Raw genomic sequence first — 18,997 nt, 5'->3', positions numbered from 1 at the left:
CCTGAATCTATTTTGGGTGAACAATTTTTGAAGGTACAGTCGGGTGGTTAAGGCACATTAACTGTCAAAGTCTATTTTATGCCCTTTTTGGCACGAGGTGAACCGTGAGCGTGTACTGAGTCTCTTGCATGCGAGATACCGTCTGCACTTTGTACATACCACTGTTTCGTCTATTTCGGCCTGTCCTTGTGGTCGGCAGATCTCAAACTAAAGCGAAACCACGCTGGAAGCACTAGTCACTAATCTAAGACACGAATTTCATTCGGTTCTGTGTAGTTAAGCTTATCCTCAAAACGTTAGTATTATTTTAATATTAAAGTAAAATATGATTAAACGCAAAGATTCGCGACGATTATGGAAACGACATACATATTACACATCATCTTCGCCCATAACAAACTTTATTTAAGAATACGTCATATTTAACAAAATACAGCAATATATTTATAAGATGATATTTACAAAAGAACATTCATTTTTTGCAAAAAACCGTAATCTTCGTCACAATGTGAGTTTTTTAATATCGCCATCTGCTGATATTCTCACGTTGCCTGTTTTTAAGATATTTTTTTTCTTAGCTTTTTCCCCTCGTGTAAGGATATCGGGGCTTCGATTCCGGGTGTAAATCAATTTGTTTCGCGATGATAAAACGGTTCATACTGTTAACAGTAAATTTCAAAAACACATTATAAAAATTAGTTACATATAATTATAACAAATTCTATAATAACATTTATTCATTGTATAGATTGATATACCATTTGACCACCTAAGATGAACTTGTGCGCGTAAAGTTCAGGTAAACACACCATAATATTTTAAGAATAAGATATCTTTAGTGAGCGGCGATAGCCTAGTTGGGTGTGGAATGGACTGCCGAGACAAATGTCCGCAGGTTCAAATCCCAAGGGCACACACCTCTGACTTTTCTAAAAAATCATGTGTGTATTCTTTGTGAATTTATCGTTCGCTTTAACGGTGAAGGAAAACATCGTGAGGAAACCTGCACATCCGAGAAGTTCTCTATAGGAATTTCGAAGGTGTGTGAAGTCTACCAACCCGCACTAGGCCAGCGTGGTGGACTAAGGAATAATCCCTCTCAGTAGTAGAGGAGGCCCGTGCTCAGCAGTGGGCAAGTATATAATACAGGGCTGATATTATTATAAGATATCTTATGAAAATATAAAAATATATAGCAAAAAATAGACAATTTGTTAAAGTGACATTAAAAGAAAATTTTTATTTTTTTTATTTTCTTAAACACACAATCATTACAGAACTATTCCAATGCGACAATGTGGAGTAACTATCATTAATTCAAAATTAAAAAAAAACAATTAAGTGTAAAACAAAATAACAAAACAATCATAAACATTATTAAAAACATTGAACAAAATAAAATATAAAATTATTAAATACCAATTATTAGGTGTAACAGCGAATAAATAACAAAATTTTTGCCAATTCACTCCACTTACATGCCAAGATATCTATTTTGGCAAGTACGTCATTAATGGTCCTAAACGCTCGGGTGAAAGCCGCTTTTGCCAATAGATTAGTCCTAGCCGCCGGTACCGCCAGCAGCGGCGGGCGGCGCCGTCTCCACACGTACCGTTTAGGCACGCTCAGGCATCGCAGAACCCCCGGGTTGTGCTCGACACCACGCAACAGCTTCACCAGGTACAACGCGAGGACAAACTCGGTTCGCACCCTCAGCTCTTTGTACCCGACCATGCCCAGTACGAACAATGTGGGGTACATCAGCGGATATAGCGGATATACCCCAAAGAGTTTCATGTACTGATGTCTCGCGAACTTGTTCTGCACGCGTTCCAACATGGTCGTGTACTTGTCGTCTTGTGTGGCCCAAACGATCGCGCTGTGCTTTAAATGACCACAAACCAGCGCGTCGTAAACTACTCTAATGGTGATGATATTGGTGAAGTGTCGCGTCTGCCTTAACACAAAGCCGAGATTTCTTGATATGATCACGAAACATCAATTCAGGCGTGAGATGCACTCCCAAGTCACGCACGTGCGACACTCTCCGGATGGGTTCTGCGCCAATCCGATACTCGTGGTGCAAAGGTACTCGGGCGCATGTGAAGCTCATCACTGAGCACTTAGCCACATTGAATTGGTGTTATAACTTTAAGATGTTTATCTGTGTATCTGTATGTCAGTCTATGACATCTTAGTTCTTAAACGAATGGACCGATTTTAATCCAATATATATTATTAATGTAAAAAATACTTATATAATTTTCTATCCTGGCAGTAAAGTATTTTACATCGTTCATCATCTAGATATTCTTTAACTTATATATCTATAAAACTTTCCTCGCGAATACAACGCGTGTGTTCACACGGGTGGGTCCACACAAAAACTAACACTCATGGAATATTCAAGTGCTGAAATTGATAATGATTTTTACGTTAAATTATAGGCTAAATAACATATTGCTAACGATAACTTTTTCTTATTTTCAGGGTCTCCGAAAAACGATAAAATGGTTTGAAGATAAAATGTTGGAACATCAATTGGAAGTGATAAGTATATTTTAAACTTTTATGTACGTACGCACGAGTAATATATTTTTTCAGCACAAGCCGGCACAACTCACTGGAAGCTGAGGAAGGAGCCCCTATTGTCCGCTCGGCGCAGTTGAGACTAGCTACAGAGCAACTCTACCACTATATATTATTATGCATTTAAATTGCCATGTCTATTTTACACTAAAAAAACCATAATATTATTCCGTTTTGCCTTTGTTAGATCATAAAATATTTCCGAGATTAATGTGAAGGCGAAATATTTATTGTAATACAAATGAGTTGTGCTCGAAATAGAAGATTTCATATGTTATAATATACAATGTGATCTAGCGACATCACACTATGATAATAATAAAATGAACTGAAACTTATCGTGGTCGAGCTAGCTGCTTCTCTGCCTACCTCATCGGAGGCACACACTAAGTTATAAGAAAAATAATAGATTATTTCCCAGGCTAATATTTTTCAAAGAATTATGTAGGATCTAGAATATTTATAATACGGGGACTGTTTGGCGCTGTGGGGACACCTCTACGTACAGTTTTAAGGTTATGAGCGTGAGTCCGCATACCTACATGGTAACATTAAATTTTATAATTTAATTAATAATTATATATTATGCTGTAGAAATAGAATTTGGTTATCTTAGGCAAAATGGCCTATCTTGCAGATATTGCACACTAATTAAAATATGGCAAAAATATATTGTAAAGTTCCGAAAAATATGAGTCGTGTGACAAACCTAGCTGGGACTTATATATAAAAAAATACTCATTTTGTTATGTATATCGATAACAAAAAATCTGTCATTTTAAGTCTGCTGGAAAACCTAATAAATAAATAAATAATAAATTCGTTCTGCACTATTATCCGTCTGATGTATCTCATACTATACATTATGCGTGTTCATTATTACTTTAGGCTGAGTTTACAATCGTTTAATAAAAGTAACTTGTAAAATGAAATACAACTGTCGAAATATTAAAATCGAACAATTGCACGATTGTATTATATTTTTTCATTTATTTTTATTCTACAAATAACTTATTATTATTGATAAATCAGACCTTACAACATAAAATTCATATTATGTATAAATTAGCCGCCTCAAAATTACAGTGATATCCAGGGTATGATAGGGAGGCCGCATGCCGCTGTAATTTACTTACAATAGTACACTACTATTACAATCGCACCTGCACACGGCTTGCGACCACAGCCACACCTCAATATCACCATATTTTAACAGGTTGTATTCAGACGGCGAATTTTCATGTTCCGCAATTTTACAAGCATTTTTTTTAATTTTTGTGGTAGAGTTTTAGTCAAGTCACCATTAGCGCGACTTATTGTTGCTTCGGTCTAGTGGTGACGAACCTCGGACGCGCAGCCTAAGTCGATAACACACAGTACGTGAATTCTCTTGATTGTCCTTAATGATATAGCCCTAACATACCCGCTATAATAAACAGCACTGTACTGTGCGCACACAGCACAGTGCTGCTTATTATACCGTGGTGCCATCTGCGTCCTCCACTCACTGATCAGAGAATTCACCTGTTTCATGACTTCTCTTACACGTGGCTCGGAACATTTCAGTCGTTCATAACATTTATATGTATGAATATTAATATTAATTCCTAGTATAACCGTAGGATAATATTGTCGGTGAAATGTGGAAGTACTTATAGCGCCATCTGTGCCTCTAAACATTCCAAATACTAACATCCGCCTTCATAGATGTGAATTTGTCTAGCGAACGCAAGATGGCAGCACAATTCGTTACAAAGTTATAGATTTTTTATATCTATAATTGGTTATTATTATTGTTACAATATATTTGTTAATGATAACAATAAAAGATAGTTACTTTTCGGTAGAAACAACGAATTTCCTAAAAAAGAGCGAGTTATAAACGATAATATACTAACGCCATCTGTATTTTACGTTCTTAAAACTTTAAAAGTAAGTTGGACAGATGGCGCTATAAAGCCGTGTTTAAATAGTTGATAATATTATTATTATCGTAGATCAGTCGTTTTGACCCTGTCCCAGTGTTGCCAGAAAGTTACATTTCTTACATTTTTCGTTACTTTTGACCCTCTCGCGTAACATGTAAGTAATTTTTATATTTAAGGCAATTTTCGTAACTTTTGAGGATAACAGGATTTGTAATACAAATTCTTTATTGTAAACAGTTTAAGAACACATTTTTATTCAACGCATCCAAATTGAATGCAACTAAAACTGGCGGGTCTAAAAAGTATTTCACTCCATATCACACTTAGAGATGTCTCGCCATGACAAAATGAAACGTATTTTGCATACTTTAAAGCTTGATTTTGCTTGAGTGTGCGCGCGCACATTTCCTACTTCGCGAGTCCCCGCGGTTTCATAGCTACAGAAATGCTTGCCCAAAAACGCGTAAATTAAAAAGAAACAATAATGTAACTTTTGCAGCAAAAATGTAACATTTCAGGAAACGAAATGTAACTTACGACTCAGTGGCCCTGGCAACACTGCCCTGTTCTCCGCTTACGGACATCCATAAAGGACACATAGGGACAAAACGGGTGCATTGTATATGTCCATGCTTTATTATTTTTTTATAATTCTTCGTTATTTTCACTGTATTAGTTGAATCATCGTCATTATTTTTCAGTAATATGATTTTCTTTTTTTGCATAATTTTTGTAACTTGTACACCTACCTGTAACTCTGATAGGTAAATGTTAGTTTCAATGCATTGGTTATTTATTTTCTTATATTTCTTTGTTTATTTTCTGTGTTTTTACTTTTGTTTTATTTTGCGCTTGTTGGCGGCACAACAGTTATTTGAAGGTCCCATAATTATTTAAAAATTGGCATTCTTATTTATTTTAACATACATTATACAAAATGTGAAGACAAGACAGGTAAAGCGCTAGCTGGAGGGACAGAACCACCACTTTTTCCAAAAAAAATTTACTCTTTTGAATGATACTGTTTTGTGTAGCCCTGAACTGAGCTTATAATAGACAACAACACAGAAGAAACACTATTGTTCTTTCACGGCACTACATAGAGCTATACGATACCATGACACCCGTTCAGATAAACTTTATCAATTCTAACTAGGGAGGTCATTATAAACGTATTAATTGTTCAGGACTTTAGTGATGCCTCGGTCAGTGGTAGTATAGACTATGGTATGTGATTCGTATTATTATAGTGTAAATCCGCAAGTGTTCGAGCTGTACAACTACAGTAATAACGTTATGTCGCCAACTCGCGTCTCCCAGAGTTTGTGTTCACCAGCACCCGGCCCCTTTAACTGGAACCCGTAGATCCGAACTTGTGCGCGTTATGTCGTTGGGCGCGCGCGGCCGGCGGTCGCAGCCGACTGCGACTCGTTGTCTACAGTGTGCTGCAGCACGCCACATTATTACAATACTTACAATAGATGTAACTATCACATGTCCTGAGATATAATGGCGGCAGATTTTTACGAGCGATGGTCATAGTTGAGTAGCAATAACTGGTTACGGTTACATCAACACTTGGCATACAGCGATGTGCCGTTATGTCCGTCCGAGTATCCCAGGGCATCGCGAAATGTATTAAATGTTGCGCAGACTCTCGACAATGAGCCGCAGCGCCGCCGCCGGTCGCAAGCGCGCGCCCTCACAAGTTTGGTGATACGCGGGCGCAGTTTTAGAGGGAATTCGTCGCCACTACGTTATCCTTTATTTTCTTTTGTTACCTTCCCTTTTATGTCACGTATCGATCTGTTATTGTTTTACTCTTACCCCTCGACTCGACAACGATAGACTCTCGTCTCGTAGTTTACTCAAACTTTATTCATGTGGCGGTTGTTTTTAATAAATTGCTTGCAGAAAGTAGCTGTTGGAGACTTTTACCTTTCAATCCGCATTAATTGCACAGAACATAATTTAAATAGTTTCCGCTAATTAATGTTCCGTACTTTCTTCTAACAGAGAGAAAGACACGAAACACTGATTAGTATGACCGATATAAATGTATGAGTGAGGGGCTAGTGTTATTTTGTGTTTTACTTAATACTATGTTTCTTTGAATGTTTAGTTTGCTTTATATGATTTGTAAGTTTCCTGCTTTGTATTAAAATGTTAAGGCACGAGTCATTTTGTTTTATGTAACTTTATTTTTATGTTTCAATATAAATATTCTTAAGTTGTTTACATTGTAAAATTTATTAGTAAATCTAATAATACATTGGATATGTATTAAGGACTTTCTTTACGTCACTCGCTCGTCTAAACGTACATACCTATTATGTCGCAGCACCGCACTGTCACACTTTTAATATTTATGCTGTAATTAATACGAGGCCGCTCGTGATTAACTTCACACCGATCGTACAGCTCGGCAACAATATAGACCATTAGAGACGCTTTTTTTATCTTTTAAAAATAAAAATACACAAGTTATTCACCCCTGTCAGATATTGGATTATTACTATATTTTATTTTTAATACTTGATGTTTAAAATCGAGGTTATGCGATAGGCTTTAGCGAACGTTAGGCAAGAAAAAAGAAGCCAAGTTCAGAAGTAGAAGAGAAGAGAAGAGAGAGTGCCGTCGGTGCGGTGAGGTAGTAGGTTGTATAGTACTGCATTACAACATTTGGGAGGGACTGTATAGCCTGCTAACTTTCCGGACCGCCGGCCGCGCAACGATCCGCCGCAACACAACACGCCACAACGGGACAATACTGCTCTGCACATTCTATATAATAACTACCATTACAATTACACAGTATGTAATCTGTTATGTTAGCCGTATGACTATTTAGTTTTATCAGTTTACAGTCTTACTATGGAAATTAGAGAAAAGTCGTTGAGAACTTCTATGAGGTCCAGAAGTCATCCGAGTCTAATCCACCTTAAGTCGCAGCGTAAACGGTTGGTGAAGTCTAACTCAACAGTGCACACTGTTTGGCTCCTAACCATAATATAGGAGGTATTTAATAGGCTTCTCTGTAACAAATGACTAATGCCATTTCTTGTTTATGTTCCAGTTTAGATTCGACAACGTGACGAGCTTCTGCATATTGGAGGTGACTCCAACTGTTGGAGGACCCCACCTAGCGGTTTGACGCTGTGAACAAAAAATGACGCAATTCGTCAAAATTGCAGTCGGATAAAGCCTGCCATAATTACCATTATACAATTTTAAGAGATAAAAAAATATATGTAGGTATGTAAAAAATGTCTTAAAAAGATACATTCGTGACATCTCCAACTCATGCCACATCACACATCTAGCACTTTACCGTAAACCCTCCTGGGATTAATACCTTATACTATCTATCTATGACAAAATATGATGTTTGTAAATGTAGGCGTATGCACGCTGTACACTGTTTCATAGTTTTTATATTTTTTTTAGTATTATTGTTTTTTTTTTTCGTTAATTTTTAGTTATTGCTAAATACTTTTATGTGGATTTTCTCCGCACTTTTACGGTGATCTGCGTGTATTAGCTTATATAATTAATCAGACTTTGAATAGAAAAGACTTATTAAAAAATATATATATTTAATAACAATATTATAAAAGAATGGACAATTGATGACAAAAAATAAAGCCCGGAGTTTCTTTGTGCCTTTCTTCTTCGGGTAGTCATCGCTTAGGTAGTTAGTGAAAGGCTGGTAGGTTAGCTAGGTTAGGGCTTTTATTGTCCTCACCGGTGAGGATCGCGACGCGTTTCTCCCTTATTGCTTATTCAAAAATACATATATACATCATTTTATTTCTTCTTCCCTGCCAGCCCGAGCTGGCTTCTTTGTTTACTAAGTATATTTTTCATTTATTTTATTTTCAATATAAATTGTCTTTTTATATAAGCTAATTTAATTAAGTAATAATTAAATATTCTCATATACCTTGACTTATCATAAGTGCAACCATGTTCGCCTACGTGATGAATAAAGCATTTTTTTTTTATTTATTTTTTTATTAGTTACCCACTTATTAGTAACAGGACACAATATGAAAACAATAGTCAAGTTTAATTATTTTTTAAATCCGTTTGCTACCTATAGTATTGCTTTTATACAGAAATTTTAAAATCAATTCTGTGTTGTGAAAAGGATTTTAAATTACCTTGAGTTTTTTTATTTCCTCATCTATACAAAAATAAATATACATAATATATTACAATTACTTTAACTTGTCATCTTAATTTTGCAGTGTTCTCCTTGATGTTGTCTTCAAGAGTAATTGTTCGCCGCTCTCGAATACGAAGACGAAGAAAACATTTTTAAGAAAATGATGAATAAAATCGTGTTAAATTGACGCATTAAACTCAACACTGTTTGATATACAATGGTAAAATGTAAAATATTTTAAAATAATTTTGTATGTGATGTTAAAATAATTGTGATGATCATCATGTTTGGATCGTTGCTTTGTCATTTGTAATGATTACAATGTATTAACTCACTTATTATAAAGTCGAGGGAATGTAATATGTATTGGCTAAAAATTAATAAACGTATTTGTCATATTACATAATTTTATTTTACCCTAATAAGCAGTCTCGGCCAATATGTTGCAGTTAAAATGTCTAATAATCCCAAACCAATCGGATCAGTAGTTTTTGAGAAAACCGAGGACATACATACTCGTACAAGCGTGGCAGCGCACTCAATGTGAAAACGGTTAAGTTCGAACCCCAGACCGAGCAACATATTTGTGTATATTTCTATATTATTTCTGGATCTAACGATTCTGGGCCATAGGGCCCAGGACAGGCTGTCCTCGAGTTAAGTATAGTTTGATAAAAACACTACAGAATATAATAATCTTCCACGCTGGCCTAGTGCAGATTGGTATCCTTCACACACCCTGAGAATTCCTATAGAGAAGTTCTCAAGTATCCAGGTTTCCTCCCGATGTATTTCTTCAACGTTAAAGCAAGTGATACGTAATTCACAAATAATGCACGCATACATTTTTAGAACAGTCAGAGGTATGCGCCATTAGGATTTGAACTTGAGAACATTCGTCTCGATCGCCATCTTATTAATCTACTAAATTTGGCGTATGCTAGATTCTCATATTCTATACCTACAGAACCCAGTAAACTACATAGCATATAAGATATAATGTTATAATTTACAAAGCTTTGCTGTAAAATTAAACACTGCCCACAGGGGAAGCTATTCATTCTTTATCAGACCAATTTTATTCTCCATCTGCATTAAACTACAGGGCATGTTGTGTAAGGTTTCTCATGGGAAATCAGCTATTCATTTAAAATGTTTATTTTAAAGAGATTTTTAAATTCGTAAGTATAATCTTACTAAAAAATTATTTGTATGAAGAACTATGTAGATCTAATAAAGTTGAGGGAAACTTTTCCGAAAACGACAATTTTATATCCCTAGCTGTTTAAATTTTCCTCGAATTTAAAGCATTCCCATATTACAAACAACGAAATAGGTATGGTGAAAACTAAAATGCAGATAGGAGAGGATTTTATTAATTTTTTTAGATAAGTCAGAAAAACGCAACTACAAATTTAACGTGTGCTGTCATCTATCGGAGTTGCAAAGAAACTTTTTAAAACTTCTTGACGGTAGGTGGCGCGAAATTAATGTACATATCAGTTACTTTTGCTACGCACTACTAGATGTCACTACTCGCTTCACCAAAAAGAATATTATTCTAAAGTGGATTTTTTTATTTAGTTATACAAGACACTAGTTTCATATTTTTTATTGCTAAATGAATCATATTGTATTACTAAAATAGATAAATTAAAAAAAGAAATCAATCCTAACTGAAACTAACTTCGTAACATAGATTTGACAGATACCTACTTCATACCATTACAACGATTACAAAGCTGTTTTGACTTTTGTCTTCGAAATCATAGTAAAAATGGCTTCCGTCAAGTTCGCAGTCGTTGATGTAAACGATTTTCTAACAAAAAAACAATCAACTGAGCCCGATTTGGCAGCTGATTGGGCAAAACTAGAAGAGCTTTACAATAAAAAGTATCTATTTTGAGTACATTGTAAGTTATTGTTCTCAAAATTCGATAAACAATTATAACCTTTCATTTTGTTTTCTAGATTATGGCATCAATTAACTTTGAAACTGCTAGAGTTCGTGAAACACCCGTCTCTTCAGTCGGGTGACAATCTCATCCAGCTATATAACAACTTTTTGACTACTTTTGAGAACAAGTAAGTACCTTCGTTTCTAACATAAATTTGCCCATACGCCGCCCATTTGAGATCACTTTAGCTGTCTTAATTTAGAATCTATTGAATACTAAAGTTAATTACTCAAGAAATAACGTAAGTGCTGTAATTGTCACTTTAATACATAATTTCATACTTCGACATTGAGGAAGATTTTTGCTATAAAAGACTTATTATAATTATTGTTTTTCTGTTTGTGAAACCAATATAAAACATTTGTTACTTACTATAATATCTATTTCCAGAATTAACCCTCTCTCTTTGGTGGAGATTATTGCGAATGTGGTGGAGCAATACTCTAACAAGAAGGATGCCATCGCATTCCTTGAAAAGGTTGAAGCGAAGGTCAAGATGAATGATGAAGCACTTGCTTTGTGCAAGGTGGGTATATTGTAGTACGAATATTTTATGATTTATTAAAATAAACACAAAGCATCAGTGAGTATGTGCATGAGGCTAACACAATCAGATGCAGTGGTGTGTTAGAGAGGAATTCTATTCTGCAGTGTTTGGAGATGGGCTAATTTAATGATGAGTAAATTGCTATGCATACTCGTACTGCCATTGCATTAAAAATCTGAGTCTGAAAATATATGATATTTTGTAAGTTCACATAATTTTTCTGATAAATGTAAATAAATAAATTTCTTATAATTTTTTTTATGTTGCTTAACTTGTGCTTAAATGTAACAAAGCATTAAACAAAATAGCCTATGAATAAGTATCCAATGATAATGTACAATGAAAAAAGTATCCATAAACATGTGGTTAAATAAATTTCCAGGTTCTGCAAGGCCAGATCTATCTGGAACAGTTAAATGATTTGGATGCCACAGAGAAAATCATTGAACAGCTGGAAGGCACCCTGGAAGATGCCGATGGAGTCACCCCTGTCCATGGACGATTCTACAAACTGGCCTCTGAATACTACAGGTTAAATTGATTAAATTGTAAATTTAAAACTATCAATGTGTACTGTGGATGTCTTAAAAATATGGGAAAAGAGTATGAAAAGATATTTGACAAATTTACTATAAAATATTTAATAGAAATTAAGTAATTACTTTGGGGTAAAGTAGTACTAACTTTTTAAGATATTTTCATGTCATAGTAGAGATGGCTCAATCATGCTTTAGGCACATTATAACATTGTTATTGATTTGTACATTAATAAATGGATTGTTTGTTATGGTTGTATGAATTGTAGTTGATGTGTGTTGTGGTGTGCGCCGTGTGCAGGGTGCGCGGGCCGATGTCGCGGTACTACCGCGCGACGCTGCGGCACGTGGGGTGCGCGGGCGGCGGCGCGGAGCTGGCGCCGCCGGAGCGCCGCACCACCGCGCTGCGCCTCGCCGTCGCCGCCGTCGCCGCGCCCGACGTCTACGACCTCGGCGAACTCGTATGTATATATTTAACTAGCTTTTGCTCGCGGCTTCGCCAGCGTAAAGGAGTTTTTCGGGATAAAAATCCTGCTAGATATTTTCCCGGTACTGATAGGTTCAAACTAATTTTAAGCGAATGTCTTCATCATAGTAGCTCCAATCTTTAATTTCAGTTCAATCAGTCCAAAATCTAAGAAGATTTATACAAACTTTCATCCCCTATTTTATCCTCTTAGGGGTGGAATTTATCAAAATCCTTTCTAAGCATATGCCTAAGTCATAACATCTACCTGCATGCCAAATTTTAGCCCGATCCGTCCAGTGGTTTGGGCTGTACGTTGATAGGTCATATATCAGTCAGTCACCTTTAAGTTATATATATTTAGATAGCTCATGTCGTCTACCAAGCCTTTGGTATGAACGCATTAGTAATATTTTGTTGTTTCAGCTTGCCCACCCAATCCTGGAGTGTCTGTCGGGCACGCGCGACGAGTGGGCGCGGGAGCTGCTGCGCGCGGTAGCCGTGGGGGACGCGCAGGCATTCGACAGAGTGCGCGTGCAGTCCGGTGTGCCAGAGCTCATGAACCCTGACAACAAGCTGCGACAGAAGATCGCGCTGCTGTGTCTGATGGAGGTACGTTAGTCAACGCATCTGTTGAAACATATATAACTAAAGCAACTCAACAATTTGCAGCACAGCTAACAAGAAAATTAATAATAAATAATGCATTACAAAGTATTCTGTCGGTCTATAAAGTTTATAGTATAAACTATTATGAGTAGATGTAATGTGTCGTTAGTGTATATTACTTGAATCATTACAATTTCAAACCAACTCTCATGTCCAAAATTAAACCTTTTAAATTATGTTATTGCCAATGTTAGATGGCGTTTAACCGCACGTCCTCCCAACGTAAGCTGACGTTCGCGGAGATAGCGCGAGAGGCGCGCATACCCATCGACGAGGTGGAACTGCTCGTCATGAAAGCACTCGCCGAGAAACTTATCAGGGGACATATTGATCAGGTAAGGAAAGGCTAGCAAGTGATTCAACTGGTTTATCTGTTGTGTATATGAATTGTGCATGATTATAACAGGTGACGGCGACGGTGGTGGTGTCGTGGGTGCGTGCGCGCGCGCTGTGCGGCGCCGGCGCGGCGCTGCTGGCGGCGCGGCTGGCGCGCTGGGCGGCCGCCGTGGAGCGCGCCGCCGGCCTGCTGTCGCACACCGCGCCCGACCTGCTCACCGCCTAGCCACTCCACACGTACGACACTATATAATCAATATTAAGCCATATTTGAACAATACTGTGGCCATCAAATTATGCTTAATATTATCATTTTTGAAAGCAAACAAAATATAATATGCTCTTTTTTTTAAAAAAAACTATACGAAATACTTCATCATATTTCTCCAATTATATTGATTTAAGAGTGGCCTTACTACTGCTGCAGCTCACCACATGTTAAGCATTTCCCGATTTTACATATAATATAGCAATCAACTTGTATAAGGGTGTTTTATAAGTAGTTAATACGTAACCAAAGCAGTTGCTTCCTTTTTTGAGTTACATTGCCATGATAGCAATAGCTGAAATAAAATATATTTATTTTTTCAGCACGGAACATATGCCATGATGAAAGTAGCTGATCTACTGAAGATATTGTGTTGTTGGCTCTTGAAATATTTAAATATAATAAACCCTAATGTAATTAATAAATACATACTCTAAATTTTTGTTTTACTCTAATTTTAATGCAGTGTTATTCGAGAAAATGTCATCAAAGGAGTCTGCAGAAGATCAACTGATGGTAATGATCACAATTAAAATGTAATCGTTTTTGAAAGATTTATAAAGGTAAAAAAAAACCCGCTAGTTTTTGTCTTATTGTCCGATGAGCAGTGTTTAGCACGTTAGCATGTTCTAATTTATCACATTTGTTAAAAATATATACAACAGACATATTGAGAGAAGAATTAAATATCGCATTGGATAAAGTATGACTTGTATCAAACATTTTGATAATATATCAACTTCTAGTTCTACGAAACGAAAGATTTCAGCTATACAGTGCTTGCTTTGAGAATGTAGATAAGAGAGGGTAAATTATAATATTTTTTGTCCTACCCTCATCCATACATAGAAAATAGTACAAACATTTATACCAAAGAGTTTAATTCTCATTTGACAGACGTATTAAACGTGCTTGTCATTGTTCTGAGATTAAACGTATGAAAAAATATTACCATCAGCCGAACGGCAAGCTTGTCTCGTCATTAAAAACCAAAATAAAAAAGTCTCCCAAAAAATGTTTCCCTATATAATTTTCTTCTATTTTGTGAACGACGCGACGGAGGCAGTATTCATATCATATATCAAATGTAGAACATATAATAATATATACTTATAGTAAGGTAACACGGGACATATTAATTAAAATTCGCTTATTAGCCAAGTACTTATTAGTGATTTGCTTGTTAGTAGACATACCAGTAAAATGATTCAGAAGATCTATAGTTACAAATTTTCCGTCGAGACTAAATTCCTATCAGAATATCACTAATAAATTTCTATTTGGAATAATAATATGACTAAGACAGTCAGCCGATTACTTTTGGATGAAATTGATACTGTACAAGTTAATAATGAAGTCAATGTAAATTTCGTTCACTACTATTTTATATTCTTTGAACAAATATTCGTCCACATTAATTAAAATATCATAAAATTATTTTAAAACCCGTATTTTAATGTAATAAAAAAGGAATGATGTGCGACGAAATCGGTAATTCTAATATTCCCGCCTGTTCCACCAAATACCAAAAAATTGCCATAATACAAATTCAACGATTTAACATTATGGCAACGTTTCTCTAAGATCGATAAAAAATGCATTTCTGTCAGGCACATTTTTTTTCAGCACGCCATATTTTCACGATGGCAACTGAAAACCATGAAACACCTACGAGTTTGGTTCACGCTTTTGCAAATGGCGGCGGCGTGACGGCTGTTGGCTTCTTATAAAATGCATTCACAACGTTTTAAATACGTGTAATACGCTATAAGGTGTCGTTTTAGCGTCAACGTATACTGTCTTTTAGTAAGACGTCCATGAAAACAGTTTTAATAAGTGTTAATTACGTAATGCAATGTTTTGCCGTAAATTTTGGGTGAGTAGCGCTGTCTCTCTCTTTTGTTATGATTGCCCTGTGCCTTTATTTACTAACGTCGGTGTATTTCCGTCTCTATCGCACGGTTTCCTTGCAATAGATTTTTCATTTTTAAGTGCCCGTGTGAGTGAGGTGGAAAACGGGGCCCCGCGGAAAAATATGGGCAAAAAATTGTGCTCTCAAAATTTATTGATTTTTCGTCGCATAGTTAAAAAATGTGGGGACAGTCGTTAAGTGAGCGCGTCGTCGGGTCGACGGGAATACGTAAGTCCGTTTTCCATAATATTTAGTGGATGTTTTTTTCAATCAGTAACTACGTTTTCGACTTTATAAGTCTAAAGTTAGAATTTAGTGTTTAAATATTGATTTTTTTGTTGTAATGCATGTGAGTCAGTGGGTGTCGTGGGATGGGGCCTGTTATACTATTTTGGGCACGAGCAAGTGTTAAGTTAGCCGAGGCTCGTGGCCGTAGCGACCGTGAGGACACCTCACACCGCGCCACTTGACTCGCGCTAATCGAGTTTGGATGCAAAACTGCAACCATCCGTGAATTCTTACGAGTCGAGGTTTTTATTCGAGTGTTGTTTTATGGTGTAAACATGGTGAACCGGGACTAATACTTTATCGGTCAGCGCTTGGCGTTGTTAAAATTTCTGATAAGATAGCTTGTGTGGTGTGTGACTAGTTTTTCATAGATTTATGTTTTTTCCGCGAGCCAATGACGCTGAGATCGCAGTGTTTTTATTACCGTATGGTTAGTGATTTTATTTAGACTTTTACACTCTATTTAGGTACCTATATTATGAGGATTTGTGAGCTATTTTAATTAATTCCGTGTCTTAAATTAGTTATAAAAAGGTCTTTAAGTACACCGATCGATTTATGTAAGTTTTGTAAGAATCTTATAAGACTTTTTTATTATTTATATTGGCCAATAACTTGTGTTCGTTTATTTGTGTTGTGTATATCGGCCACGGGGGGGTCAAACAAGGTCATATTTAGACGAGGGCATAATGTTTAGTTTATAGGGGAGTAGTGCCAACTTCCTTGTACATTTATCCGAGAGCCTCTACATGAGATAAAAATACGAAGCTCTACTTGATGGCAGTTATTTATATCTAGTTAACTGGCTGTCCATAACAAACTTACTTACTTAAGTATAATCAACATGCATAATTCACACCTGTATCCCCGGAACGGTAGGCAGAAATTAGTGCATCCATTTACCGCCGAGTTTTACTCCGTCTCATAATAATATTATAGATGTCCTTAATGAGATAAAGAATAAATACAAATTAAAAATGTACGCATCATATTTCCTCGTCCCACTCTAGAATTTCCTGTGTGATCGATATCAGGAAGTATCTATGTACCAGAGACGAAATGTTTCCGCACTCTACTTACTATCTGTCGGAGCAGAACCTGCGACCTGTTGAACTTGATAAGAATTCTCTAAACAACCTAGCTAACTTACTATGAAGGCTGCTTACGTCGAGTCATAAAAATCAGAAAACCCTTTTCGCGGCTCTATTTTCAAAAATCAAAATATCCTGATAACTTTTATTAAAAATGTCGCTTACAGAAGAAAAATTGTCTTGTAAGACAGACATTTTACAATTACACTTGTTCGAGACCATCTACCTACCTCGAAGCTCGTTTTCAAGGGTTTTATATTGTGTAAATCTTCTCTCGGTTATTAACTCTGTTATTAGCGCCTGTACAAGCTATTTAGAGACAGAAGGCTTTGTTTAGAATTGACCTTTATAAAATAAATTAAGAGAGAGTGACGTGAAGGAATCTACATTGAATTCTTAAGAGTTGATTGGTAGAATTTGCGACCTCGCACGTCCAACGTGGTGACTTCAACCAAATATTAATTTAATATTCCTTGCCAGTCTCCTATCTACTCCAGCCTCTATTTTGCCGAAGAGCCGGCTTAGAATAGGAAATCCCCGGTTTGATTTCCGTCATACAAGTGTCATGGAAACGGTTTGATTTGTACGGGGGCGTCATAGGAAATCCTATGTAGTAGTCGACACGTAATTGTGAATATTTTTATACTGATAATATAATCAGTAAGTGGATGAGCCGTCAAAAGCGGCACCACTGGTTTATCTGTTTCTGTCGGGCAGTAGCGCGACACGTGTTCCGTGTGATGCATTGAGTGCTCAGTGTGACTACTGACGGCAAGTCACTAGTAACGGGCGAGTCCTATTCAGTTTGTAATTTGATGTTCTGATGTTGCTACTAAATAGGCAGGCATAGCATGCATCATTCGGCGAACGCCGTGCTTGTCTCATTTAGATGCGCGAGAATTAAATTCACAAGTGGCTCAGGATCGATTTGACAATACTTGTTAATTAATCACCAGTAATTCACTAAATCTAAAGATTAAACATTTTAATTTTGACGAAGAGTGATACAACTTACGAACGTTATTGTCATCTGATACTCCTCGTACTGCCTGCTAACGGTTTGAAGCAACCGGAGTTCTCAAGTTTTCTTTTAAGTACTCTTAAATTATTAGTCTGTATGTATCACTTCATAGTTTTACAAAATATTTTAACGATATTCACATTTCAAACTAGCTACTTATAATGATGGGTGCTTTAAAATAAGCTTGAAGAAGTCTATCCAGCGCAGCGGTGATACAAATAAAACCTAAGTTCCCTTTTTGTATCTAAAACTTGTAGAGTCCCCATTTGATACTTATTATTGGTAAGATCTATATTAAATGGGTTTAAATATTTGTTAACCGTTTCTTTAGTCTCTTGATATTGTATTGAAACATTAGCATTTGTGTCCAATATGATGAGGGTAATAGACTGCACTATCACATCATGGAGCGGAAATACGTGCTGAATGGAAGTAACTGTTGTTGTCTTATTGCATGGTGACTGGTAAAGAGAACCTATATTAAAATCGCTCTAAGACAGCATATCTTATTGTAGGCGTGAGTCGATTTTGAGACAATACAATAGTGATGTGATGTCATCAGTCGTAAAGAACCGCCGTCAGTTCTACAATGTTCATAGATAAAGATTATTGTCCACTGCTCGCTCATCACTCCACTCTATATTTAAGTTTATTATCATGAAATAGCCTTAAGCCGTTTACTCATATCTCCACTATTGTGACGCAATGTTTGACGGAGTGGGATGAGCAGGTCTGATGGTAGCACAACTTTGAATTACAAACTGCATGAGACTGCGCCCGTCTCTGAAAGATTTGACGTCTTATAATAGTCAGTAATAACACAGGCTGCAATATTATTTCAACCGGCGTATAGTTAGAGTACTGCTTGTGACTAAAATAAATGAAGTTGCCTAATAGACGATTTCCTACACACGAAGCATACCACCATGCGCATCACTGACGGGAACTGATCATCGCTGCACACAGTTCCGTGAGTCCACCTCCAGAGGGCTGCGTGCATTATCAGTGTTTGGGGATTGTCGTGCTTCCGCTAAGGTCACTGACCACACGCAACGCAAAGCTGATGTCTCACTCTGGTGTTCCATGAGATGGAGACAAAATTGGCTCTAGCTGGACTCTATCCCAGAAACATTTTAAAGCTTTGGTAATATCCCACTGACTCAACTGATATTTTTTTAAGAACAACCAGACTAGTTCTAATCGTGAAATTTGCACGCCCT

At 36.5% G+C, this 18,997-nt stretch overlaps 2 protein-coding genes and 1 long non-coding RNA gene across 8 annotated transcripts in view; all 3 read left to right on the top strand.

Moving 5' to 3' along the window:
- The first annotated feature begins 4,983 nt into the window (after positions 1-4,983).
- LOC115447036 lies at positions 4,984-9,083 on the top strand. The gene is made up of 2 exons (XR_005113328.1): positions 4,984-7,772; positions 8,768-9,083. It is a non-coding gene; the product is annotated as an uncharacterized LOC115447036 (long non-coding RNA).
- Positions 9,084-10,378: 1,295 nt separating this feature from the next.
- LOC115447037 (26S proteasome non-ATPase regulatory subunit 13) lies at positions 10,379-13,903 on the top strand. The gene is made up of 9 exons (XM_030173938.2): positions 10,379-10,578; positions 10,657-10,770; positions 11,034-11,169; positions 11,573-11,721; positions 12,028-12,187; positions 12,619-12,804; positions 13,056-13,196; positions 13,268-13,434; positions 13,789-13,903. Exons 1-8 carry the CDS (start codon positions 10,463-10,465, stop codon positions 13,421-13,423), a joined length of 1,158 nt encoding a protein of 385 aa, XP_030029798.2. The 5' UTR covers positions 10,379-10,462; the 3' UTR covers positions 13,424-13,434; positions 13,789-13,903.
- A 1,210-nt stretch (positions 13,904-15,113) lies between these two features.
- LOC115447039 (protein bric-a-brac 2) overlaps positions 15,114-18,997 on the top strand; it is a 32,547-nt gene continuing 28,663 nt past the window's right edge. For 3 of the 6 annotated variants that reach the window (XM_030173945.2, XM_030173946.2, XM_030173947.2), the window contains exon 1: positions 15,114-15,341. The gene's annotated coding sequence lies outside the window, so the exon portion shown is untranslated. Of the gene's footprint in view, positions 15,342-15,457; positions 15,606-15,780; positions 16,096-18,997 lie in introns of those variants that run through there. The other 3 variants (XM_030173942.2, XM_030173941.2, XM_030173943.2) reach the window with 3 other exon arrangements.

The sequence above is a fragment of the Manduca sexta genome, chromosome 28 (genome assembly GCF_014839805.1).
Source record: "Manduca sexta isolate Smith_Timp_Sample1 chromosome 28, JHU_Msex_v1.0, whole genome shotgun sequence".
Taxonomy (NCBI): Eukaryota; Metazoa; Arthropoda; class Insecta; order Lepidoptera; family Sphingidae; genus Manduca; species Manduca sexta.
The sequence above is the reverse complement of the archived record's forward strand: the minus strand, read 5'-3'. Positions and strand labels throughout refer to the sequence as shown.

Coding starts and splice junctions, on each gene's coding strand:
- LOC115447037 (XM_030173938.2), top strand. CDS start 10,463: ATGGCTTCCGTCAAGTTCGCAGTCGTTGATGTAAACGATTTTCTAACA. Junction 10,771..11,033: donor TTGACTACTTTTGAGAACAA/GTAAGTACCTTC, acceptor ATCTATTTCCAG/AATTAACCCTCTCTCTTTGG. Junction 11,170..11,572: donor AAGCACTTGCTTTGTGCAAG/GTGGGTATATTG, acceptor ATAAATTTCCAG/GTTCTGCAAGGCCAGATCTA.